This window comes from Somniosus microcephalus, chromosome 17, assembly GCF_052327205.1.
Source record: "Somniosus microcephalus isolate GS21.2 chromosome 17, FLI_Smic_1.0, whole genome shotgun sequence".
Lineage (NCBI taxonomy): Eukaryota > Metazoa > Chordata > Chondrichthyes > Squaliformes > Somniosidae > Somniosus > Somniosus microcephalus.
This window is the reverse complement of record NC_141003.1, coordinates 16247036-16258637: the sequence shown is the minus strand read 5'-3', so window position 1 is coordinate 16258637 and position 11602 is coordinate 16247036. Positions and strand designations below refer to the sequence as shown.

The following is an 11602-nucleotide window of genomic DNA, read 5'->3' as shown; positions in this document are numbered from 1 at the left end:
AAAGTTATGTTCCGCCAACAAGATTTGAGAAACCATTAAATAGTTGTCCTCTAGTTATTAATAGTACATTTTTAAGAAACCTAATTTAGATTTGGTACTTTTTAGCTATCAGCAGCAACAATGCACCGGGTGCCATATATTTTTCCTAAGTGCGATTTGAATCACTAAAGAGGGGCACGTGTTCTTACGAAATAGATTTAAAGTGTTCTGACATAATTATAATAAGACCTCTTCAGTGTAAAAAAAACAATGTTTTCACATGTGATCCCTCTGCCTGGTTGAAAGATGAAACCATGTCAGTTACCTACAGGTCCTGTTAGACATTCCTGGGAATCAATTTAATTTAATTACGTAAATAATTGGAACAAAAGCAAAATACTGCGGAAGCAGGAAATCTGAAATTAAAAAAATTACTTTAGCCCTGTTTGATTTACACACTTGATTTCTCTGCCTTCCACTTTTGCTGTTCTCCTTCCTCTCTTTTGTTTTTATCCTTGCTTCCCTTTCCCCGTCTCACTGCACAGGTTCCCATCCCCCTGCCATTTTAGTTTAAACCCTCCCCAACTGCACTAGCAAACACTCCACCTAGGACATCGGTCCTTGTCCCGCCCAAGGGCAAACCATCCAGTTTGTACTGGTCCCACCTCCGAAAAAAAGAAAGAAAGAAAGACAAAGATGGCAGACACAGCCATATAACGTCTCACCTGAAAGACGGAATCACCAAAAGTGCAGCAGTCCCACAGCACAGCACTGAAGTGGCAGTCTAGATTATGTGTTGAAGTCTCTGGAGTAGGGCCTGAACCCACAATCGTCTGACACAATTGCAAGAGTGTTACCAATGATGGAGGCCTAACAGCACTCTTGTTGAATATTACTTTGAGTATAAGCATGGGAGCTTAATAAATTAGCAAATTCTGAATGGCGAATAAAAGATTCTACAGCTTTGTAACAAGGTGAGTTTCTGTGTGTGTAAGTGGGAACAGTGCACACCTCCAGTGATACAATTTGAAAATATATTTACAAGAAACATAAATTTAAAATCAGCTCTTATAACGAGCAAATCCTTCACTAGCTCCCATTCTGGTTATAACCCTGTGGTGCTCTTTATCTTCACCTCATCAATTCCAAGAGGCGCACACTTGCAAACAAAGGAACTGAATTCCAGAGGTGAGGTGAGAGTGACTGCTCTTGGCTTCAAAGTATCATTAGACCGGGAAAACAACAGAAAATGCTGGAAAAACTCAGCAGGGCAGGCAACATCCGTGGAGAGAGAAATAGAGTCAATGTTTCAGGTTGAAACCCTTCGTCAAGACTGAAAAAGCACAAGAAATGAAACAGATTAAAGGACCAGTTTGGGGGCTGGGAAATGGGGATCAGAGAACAAAAGAGAAGTGACGAGACATTTAGAGGTATTCAAAATGAGACGAGATGGTGATAGGTCTAGTGGAGAGACAAAAGACGGCTCTAGATTAGGTGTGAAATGCAATGGCAGAATGAGAGACAGCTGCCATGTGGAAGAGAATAAAAAGGGGGAACGGCCAAAAAAAAGGTGTGGATAAAAAATATATGTGAAAATGTAATGGTGCCGAGGTTATGATCTGAAATTGTTGAACTCGATATTGAGTCCGGAAGGCTGTAAAGTGCCCAATCGGAAGATGAGGTGCTGTTCCTCGAGCTTGCACTGGGTTTCCGTGGAACAATGCAAGAGCCTAAGTACAGTGAGGGCTGAATGGGAATGGGGAGGTGAATTAAAATGACAGGTGACTGGAAGCTCGGGGTCACCCTTACAGACTGAACGGAGGTGTTCCGCAAAGCGGTCACAATATCTGCGTTTGGTTTCCCCAATGTAGAGGAAACCACATCGTGAGCAGCAAGTACAGTATACGAATTGCAAGAAGTACAAGTAAATCGCTGTTTCACCTACAAGAGGTATTTGGGGCCCTGGAAAGTGGGAAGGGGGGTGGTATAAGGGCAGGTATTGCATCTCCTGCGTTTGCATGGGAAGGTGCCAGGCGAAGGGGAAGTGGTTCTGGCGGTGATAGAGGAGTGGACTAGGGTGTCTTGGAGGGAGCAGTCCATATAGAATGCTGAAAGAGGAGGGGAGGGGAAGATGCCTTTGTTGTTGGGATCATGTTGGAGGTGGCGGAAATGGCGGAGGATGATCCGTTGAATGTGGAGGCTGGTGGGGTGAAAGGTGAGGACAAGGGGAACCCTATTGTGGATCCGGGAGGGTGGGGAAGGGGTGAGGGCAGAAGTGCGGGAGATAGAACGGACACGGTCGAGGGCCATGTTAACCATGGTATGGGGAATCCTCGGTTGAGGAAAAAGGAAGACATGTCGGATGCACTGGTGTGGAAGGTGGCATCGTCGGAGCAGATGCGGCGGAGATGGAGAAACTGGGAGAATGTAATAGAGTCCTTACAGGAGGCGGGGTGGGAGGAAGAATAGTCCAGGTATCTGTGGGAGTCAGTGGGCTTGTAGAGAATGTTGGTTAATTACCTATCCCCAGAGATGGAGACGGAGAAGTCGAGGTAGGGAAAGGAAGTGCCGGAGGTGGGCCATGTGAAGGTGAGGGAAGGCTGGAAATTGGAGGCAAAGTGAATGGAATTGTCTAGTTCAGGGTGAGAGCAGGAAATGGGACTGATACAGTCATCAATGTACTGGAAAACGAGGTGAGGGAGGGGACCCGAGTTGGACTGGAACAAAGAGTGTTCTACATATCCCACAAAAAGGCAGGCATAGATAGGACCCATGCGGGTACCCATAGCGTCACCTTTGATTTGGAGAAAATGAGTGGATTCAAAGTAGAAGTTGTTCAATGTGAGAACAAGTTCAGCCAGGCAGAGGAGGGTGGTGGTGGAGAGGGACTGGTCGGGCCTCTGTTCAAGGAAGAAGCGGAGTGCCCTCGGGCCATCCTGGTGGGGGATGGAGGTGTAAAGGGATTGTATGCCCATGGTGATAAGAGGCAGTTGGGGCCAAGACTGCTTTTCAGTCTTGATGAAGGGTTTCGACCTGAAACTTTTACTCTGTCTCTCTCTCCACGGAAGTTGCCTGGCCTGCTGAGTTTTTCCAGCATTTTCTGTTGTTATTTCGGATTTCCAGCATCCGCAGTATTTTGCAATTGTCATCATTAGACCGAGTGTGGCTTCAATGAGCCCCAGAAAAAACTGAAGTCAATGTGAATCGTGGGATAGCTCTCCACTGGCTGGAGTCAGAACTAGCACAAAGGAAGATAGTTCTGGTGGTTTGAGCTCAATCATCACAGCCACAGAACATCACTGCAGGAGTTCTTCAGGGCAGTGTCCTCGGCCCAACCATCTTCAGCTGCTTCATCAATGAACTTCCGTCCAAGATAAGGACAGAAATGAGGATGATTGCTGATGACTGCACAGTGTCCAGCGCCATTCACAACTCCTCCGATAATGAAGTAGTCCATGCCCACATGCAACAAGACCTGGACGACGTTCTGGCTTGGGCTGATAAGTGGCAGGTAGCATTCACGCCACAGAAGTGCCAGGCAATGACTATCTCCAACAAGCGAGAGTCTAACCACTGCGTAATGGCCCACAGGTCCCAGGGATGCCGCCTGGGTGGAAGCCACCTGGAATCACGTGGACCTGGTCCACCAATAAGAAAATAGAATTAGGTTGTACATAATTTCCGAAGGAAATCTTGTAATCAAGTTTAATAGAATCCCATAATTTACAGGATTGTAATTTAATTCCTAAATAGCTTCGTTTCAAGAACTTCACTAAAAATTTAATTTTGTTAATAATAATTATCGACATGGTTAAGGCTCTAATATTTTAAGGAACAAGTAAAACTCATTTTAAAAGGGTAACCTGTATGATTTCGGAGATGAAAATGTTTAAAACATGTCTGAGATATTCCGTTACGCTGATGCAAACAGGTCCTGGACCTATTGCATCAAACGTCACATTTCCGTATGCAATTGCTGGGCATTTGTTGGGAAAATAGTCCAACTCTGCGCCAGAAATTGTTTTTTCTTGGGCCGTGTGGGTGGTCTGTCAACGCGCGGTGGATTTCAAAGGAGGTAGGATGGCAACTCTGAACCATACCCACTGCAAATTCCGGGCATGGTTATCCAAACCACCATTCTCCAACGCTTCTCCTCTGTATCCAACCTGGTTAGACTGCCGTTACTTATCAGGAAACACTCTGCGAGTGTTAGCAAATTCTGCACATGAAAATCAAATATTTTCCTTTACTCTTTGCTGTCCGTCACACATGTAGTCCATGCAGTGGAAAAAGCGCAGAATTTATAAAATTCCACTTCACAAATGAAGGTGAATTTCTCAACCCGCAATTATAGGATGTCAAACGTCATTGCGACGTATCTCATAGAAAACTAACCGCAAACCATTCTTAACAGTTGCAAACTCGCAGTTACTGCAGAGAGTCATCAGTTGAATCGGTTGCTCGGAATGTCGGCGAGTATGCTCTTCCTGTGCCTGAATTTCGGGGGGATTATTTACACAGGTACCTCTTTATTCATTGTCCCAGCTACTTAGATTTATAAAATGCTTCCGAGGTAGTTTTCACATTAATTTAGTGAACTGTCATTCCTCCATCTGGATTATTTTTCTCTCTTGCAACGCTATGACGTGCCTAATACAATTAACCTGTACTTGACTATATTTTCTGCCAGCAGCGAACCAGATTTCGTTCAGTGTAACACAAGCGCCCGAACAAGCGACTGTATCCAGAGGAGGGAACATCACCTTCTACTGCGTATTCCCCATCTCGCAGGACAATTCCTGGGTAAGAGTGCATTGGTGGAAACAGGGTGAGAATGAATACCTGCGCACACGCGCCGATAACAGAAAACGATTTGGTTTGAAAAATAAAGGGAGCGGGTTCTTTCAGTTGCTGAGAGCGACTTTCGAAGACTCTGGAGTCTATCACTGTGCAGTGTTCCATGGGGGAATAATTCGAGGAAATGGAAGCGGATCACATCTAATTGTGCATGGTAAGTGTGAAACACAGGAGAGCAGGAAAGTCGAAAATGTATCGAGTATAACAAAGACGGATATTTTGTGATTTTTTATTGCACCGTTTTTGGCAATATAAACATGTCTATTATTAATATATCTCGCATTAACTGTGGTTGTATGTACGTATGCTCTGGGTGAAACTGCTAATTAGATATTCAATGTCACAGGCAGAATATTGCAAAATGAATCAATATTAACCCATTGGACTATAACTCCACAATTTACACACCTGCTGTCTGATAGCGGAAGTTCGGAAGAAATTCCGAGCATATAACTGACAGAAAATCATTTATATTAATGCGCCTTTCCCAACATATACACGGCTCTCAGCCCGTTACTGATGTTCTGTCTGCCCCCATCGCTGTCTCTGCGGTTTAACATTCCTGAAATTAATTCTTACATAATGTTAGCGTCAGGGATTAGAAAGCCGGAGTGAAACTAACTGTTGATCAACGGCTTCACTCAACAAACTGGAGCGTGGAACACAAAACGTTGTCACCTCACTAACCTCCAATAAATAAAACAATAACGAGAAACTGTGTTACCGAAACCTCCTGAGGTTCAACCGAGCATAATTTTTGTCACCAATTGTCATACTTCGGCGGTGAAATTTGTCCGATACTGACTTAGCACCCGTTTAATCATCAACAATGTGCAGATTACTCGTCACTGTCTATCTATTCCTAACACGGAGGAACTCAGCGTGCCAACTTTCCCCGAGGTTTATTTACTGAATTCTTTGGACTACGAAAAGCAAACATTGATTCGCAAATCGTTGCGACTATTCTGCTGAGTAACTCAAAGTCTTGGACTTGATAGCGCGGGAACAATTTAATAGATATGGGTGTGTATGAGAGATATGGATCAGGTGTGTGTAGATTATGTGTTTAAGATTAAAAGGACAGCAGACTGCGCTTTCACATGGTACTATTATATTAAAATGGACGGAACGTAAATCAAAATCATATTTAATCTCCCAACAGTGCAAAGTAACTCGACTTTGTTCATTCTCTGTTCCGCAGCGGCCCCAACCCCACTGAAGATTGTCTCCACTGAAGGGGATTCACCTGCGTATCTGACTCTTGTGTGTAAAACGGCTGCGTTTTTTCCGGAGAATTTCACCCTCACTTGGTATAAAAATAGCGTCGAAATTGCATTCGGAATACATACCAAGAAAGAGCAGAACACGGAGGGACTGTATGAAGTTTCCAGCTGTTTGGTTGAGACCCAGCCTGTCCCGATCGACGCCAATTATACCTGTTTGGTTTCTCATGTCTCCCTCCGGACTCCAGCTGTTGTCACCCATGTTGTTTCTAAATACAACCAAGGTACGAAGCCAACAGTCCAAGGAGGAGCGAGAGCTACTGCTAATTTTTAAAACAGATATATCAGACAGTTTATACATAATAATCATGAAGAAAATTCTCAGAAATCTCATGGGAAATACCACCGAAAGCATTAAATTCATGTTGTAATGTACAATAGAATTTATCCCGATGTGTTGTAAAACCGGGTTATATCACCCGCCACACAAATATTCTCAGACAAACCTTATTTCCTTTCAAATTCCTTTATTTGATTTATACAACTATAAACAGAAGTTTATTTTTTCCATCCGATTATATTTCCTGCTTCTAATGAATAATCTTTCAGTTTATTTTGTTTCAAATTTAAGATTGTTTTTTCTTTACCATTGCCCGCTCTTCTTGCACCAAGACTGTTACCAGGAGCTGCAGTCATGTTGTTTGTAATCGGGCGGCTCCCAATGCAGTTCCCTTTCCTGACCCCCATTTTGGCTACATCTATTGCAGTGTTCTGAAATTGACCCCCTGGCCAAATTTTGCCGCTCAGCCGTCCATGTCAGAGCGGGTTTAATTGGGATCTGCCTCATAAACCTCATAAACTGTGCCCGCAACCTGGCAACAGTGCAACCGGTTCGATACGTCATATTAATTTAAACGTCATTTTCCGTTCTGTACTGCGGACTTACTGAAAACACCATTAGCTTAACCAATAAACTCTGATTAGGCCTCTGTTTACAAAACACCCACCATAATATACAACTTAATATATATGCTCCTATTAATCTTGCAGATAATGTCGGTATGCCGCCTTACTACTCGTACTTTAGATATGCGGTGGGTGGATTGGCGTTTCTAGTTCTCCTGATCATCATTGGGACGCACTGCCAATTTCAGATTAATAAAAGTAAGATCTGATGTAAGCCTTTGATTTTATTACAACACTTCAGAGAGCTGACGGGAGAGGGGGAGTGAGAGTCTATGAGTAACAGAGTAAGGAGAATCCTATTATTAAGACTTAAACTTGAAGTCAGTGTTTTCTGTATTCAGGGTCCACTGATTGTCCAAGACAGTAATAAATTCTACACCTCAAAGCGCAGAAATACTCCAACAATCAAATTAAAAATGGATCTGATTATTTGTATATATGCAACAGAAATTTCCACTTTAAGGCAAGTGGCAAATGAAATTTGCTCTGACACACATTGGGATTCCGCAATTAGTTAGAGTGAAGCGGTGAGCCTCCGGCCCGAAATGGCTGAAGACCATTGCTGCTCGCCACAGGGGCTGGGATTTCAAACACTGTCGGCAAAATCTGAAATTGAGAATCATGTTCGACTTTGCACCTTCTCTAGAAATGTCTTTGAAAACGCTGATATTGAAACTGAGTAAATACTTCAATCATTCTTTATGATTAAACGTCATTAATTCACAGGTGAAAAAGGTGTAAAGGGACAGCTACGCAGTGAAGAACCGAAACGTTCATTCATGCATCTCCGCAGAGGGTTGAAATAAGAAGAATGATTGCTGTAATGGAGAGATTTTATCATCATCATGTCAGAACAGTTTGCCTATTTTCTAAAAGTTTTACTCCCGCGTAATGGGTCATTCAAATCGTTTAGAAAAATATTTAACACCGGGAGCTCGGGGATGAAATTGGCCTTCCGAAAACAAAATCGGGCGCGGTGTGAGACGGGTTGCCGATTCGCTATCCCCCGTTTCGCGCTACCGCCGAAGACCAATTTCCCCCCCGCTCCCGATGCGCACTGTTATAAAAGAAAACTGTCAGTTTCGTTGAAACTGTACCTCGGTAATAATTGTTTTTAGAATCAATAATGTTTGTTTTTTTGGGGGGGAAATGTTTAATGAATTCGTGTTCTAGAACTGCTGCACATTTAAAGATGTCTGTAACTGTGTTGTAGAGAGAACATTGACATGTTTAAATATTAGTTACAGTAAATATCGGCCTTTACATCCGTACTTATTTAAAGATATTCATTATGGTTTTTCTGCTTTATATCTAGCCCAAGTCATTCTGTTCAATGTTTCACCAGCAGTACGTGAACTGGTGAAAGCAGTGAAACAGACCCATAACAACATATTTTTGTTTCTGGCCCACATAGGAAGCAAAGGCTCAAATCGCTAATATGCTGCAATAGATTTGAACAGCACTTTGTAAACTCCAAGGCTTAAGCTTGAACAGGAGAGGGCCGTGTACCCTCAGGCGGGGCTGAGAGGCGGATGAGACAGACACAGATCACCACAGTAGCACCAACCTTCATGCGATAATGGAGAATATAAGGTTGGCTGACGAGTCGTGTATTGTAGCTCAGGCAGTTTGTGTGTTATTCCGATGACTACTTTGAGCAACAGCCAAGAAACTGGCAGCTATCTCTTGCCCTGCCAATACACTTCACACCTAATCTCAGCCTATTACTATCTCGTCCAGCTTCGTATACCTTTTATTGTCTCTTTTATTTCTTTTGTTTCTTTTACTTCTTTTGCCCGATCGCAGCCCTGCCTTCGATCTATTATTTTCTTTCCAGTTTTGAAGAAGGGATCGACCCGAAACGTCAACTCAAATTTCTCTCCACGGATGTTGCCTGACCTGCTGAGTTTTTCCAGCATTTTCTGTTATTAAGAAACTGGCAAACCGGCCCATACACAGTCTTTCCAAATACGGAGTTACCGAATAAACAAAGGACCTATGCGACGCTAGAATTGTCAGGCTCCAAAAAATCAAGGAAATCCAAAAATAACAAATGAAAACAGAGTCACTTATTCCAGTATTATATCATAGAATGTAGATGTAATTGTTTGTTATTGCTTAAATATTTGAGGAATTTTCATTTAAGTACTTGTAATAAAATGAACCTTGCTTGTACATTTTTGATCAATCTGTAGTACGTAATAGATGAAAAATATCTGCAATGATACGCTAATTATTTTGTTGTATCGAGTTATCCTCATACATCAATTCAATAAAAATAAAGATGATTAGATCTCTCTTATCTTATCAATCAACCATTCGTGATTTTCTTTCTGTGTTTTGATTTGTGTGTTGCGTTACTGCGTCCTGACTTCAGGTGCAGGCGATTCTCTTGATTTGGACCTGTAAGATCTTATAGATCTCTGAGTTCTTGGACAAGACACCAATCGGCAGCAGCCAGTATGTTTGAGCAATAGATGAAGATTTATTAAACATACAGCGTAATATACTTAATATTAGGCGATAGTTTTAACGAGTAGCTCGCAGCCCTAGGTCTCTGGAACCTCTCGGACACAAATGATGTCGTCTTAAGTCTGTTCCTTTGTACTCGCAGTACGCCTGTGTAAAGTTATTCTTTGGGTATCGAGGTTCTAACCCTTTTCTTATCAAAAGTTGTTTTGGCCAGTGTCCATATATGGTTTTTAACAAAATCACCTTTTTTAATTGGTTCTATTGGCCAAAATACCATTGTCACTCAGACTAAGGTAGCATCCCGCCTTTCCAGTATTTTTCCACCAACATTGCCATGTTCAGTGTTATCTTGTTTACAGTTTTGTTAAGAGAATTCTAAGCTCTATACAGCATTATAATATGTTATTTAATGATTTAATCTTCACTCGCAGTCTGTGGCTGTTTGTTTCCAAAACTTAGTCAAAACTGCTTTTGACTGTGCAGCTACATTTTGAACAAGTTTTCTAGTTACCAAGGAGTAATTATGGGTAATATTATTTGGTCAATGGCTACACTTGAAGTTATGCATATATGATTCTCGTCTACTAAATATCTTTAAATATCAGCCTTTCGTACAGACCCATCCATAAACCCTCTGAACACAGCGTGCAGGTGATGGAGCATGAGATGCCTTTTTTAAATTCTGTATGACTATCCATTCCTATTTGAAGCGATGCGCCCAGACAATTTCAAGTTGCTACCAAAGGAATAGCCTCGATTATTCTCATTAGATTTTGTCTTCAAAAGGATAGTGCTTCTAGAGAGTTCTTAGACGAGCAACAATTATGAATCCGGGATATAGAACTGAAGTTGTGAGAAAATCCCTACAGAATTTAATGCATTTTTATTGGGGGAAGGTCCGAATTAACGGTGATGCAGGATTTAAAAAGTTCAAAGGCGTGGATAATGTCGATATTAGTAGGTTGTGAGGTTTGACACGCAACTAGAGGCCCAGAATTAACAAGCCTCAAGAAAGAGAATAGAACTACAACCACTTCTTTATTGTAGCGTGGCTGCCTCGTCAGCTGAAAGTTAACGAGCCGTTTCCACGATTAAACTGTGAGTATTGAGGAAGTAGATTACTTCATTTATAGGGATAGGACATTTACGGCTAGTTTCTGGAAGAAAGGCAGTCCAGCCGTTTCAGTGATTTAGCTTTTAGCTCCAAATTTAAAGATATTCATTATGGTTTTTGTGCTTTATCTCTCGCCCAGGTCATTGCCTCTTGCTCGGCCTAACTGTACTGCTTTGATGTCTGTGGGCATTAACAAGCATTTTAGAATCCTAGAATGTTACAGCACAGAATCAGATCACGCAGCTCTAAAAATCTGTACGTTTTGTGCTCCCCATATGAAATACTTAGTTAGTTCCATTTTCTTTTTAGTTTTCTAATACCTTTAATATTGCTCTTTTTCAAGCATCTAATTCACTTCTAAAAGAAATCCTGGGCAGTGACTCAACAATATTTTGTGGTAGCGAATGTCCACAGCTCATATTCTAACCAGCCTCTGTAGAAAGAGTATTTTACCTCTTCATTTTTGCGATTCTGTTAAAATTATGCTCACGTGTCACCGTCTACTGGTCACTGGAAATATTCTATCACTGTTTGCTTATCATAACGCCTCATAGTCTTCAAAACCTTTATCAGGTCACTCATCAACCTTTTCAGCTCCAGTGAAAAAAGTCCGTGCTTCTCTAGCAATAACTTTCCATGCTCAGTCATTTAGATGGCCCCTTGTAATTTGCATTTGTATTCTTTCATAGTTTCGTGTCTGTGCGAGCGGACCTGTGGGAGGAACGGAGCCAGAGACGGGGATAAAGGCAGCGAGGAATAGAGCCCTAGAGCCTGAGCGAGCAGACTACCTGCGAGGGAGACAGTCGGGAAGCGACACAACGAAGGAGTGACATCAGAATGCAAAGGTGCCCCTGACACAAGGGAGCTGAGAGATGAGTACAAGTTATGTATTTGTTTTGTTGTTGTTCTGTTTTCAGTATAATTCTGCTAAATAGTTCATAGCATGTCTAATAGAGGGAGGTGCTGATTGGTGGGTAGCTGTGGAGTGTTT

At 42.1% G+C, this 11602-nt stretch overlaps 1 protein-coding gene across 2 annotated transcripts; it reads left to right on the top strand.

The window, feature by feature from the left end:
* Window positions 1-4333: 4333 nt before the first annotated feature.
* On the top strand, window positions 4334-9327 carry LOC147105535 (tyrosine-protein phosphatase non-receptor type substrate 1-like). 2 transcript variants are annotated; one of them, XM_086010875.1, is made up of 5 exons: window positions 4334-4500; window positions 4670-4990; window positions 6038-6343; window positions 7752-7872; window positions 8440-9327. In XM_086010875.1, the coding sequence occupies exons 1-4, from the start codon at window positions 4446-4448 to the stop codon at window positions 7829-7831; spliced, it is 762 nt and encodes a 253-aa protein (XP_085867001.1). In that variant the 5' UTR covers window positions 4334-4445; the 3' UTR covers window positions 7832-7872; window positions 8440-9327. The 2 variants fall into 2 exon arrangements, with proteins under 2 accessions (XP_085867001.1, XP_085866999.1); XM_086010873.1 differs by lacking the exon at window positions 8440-9327 and having other exon boundaries at window positions 7752-7873.
* The last annotated feature ends 2275 nt before the right edge of the window (window positions 9328-11602 follow it).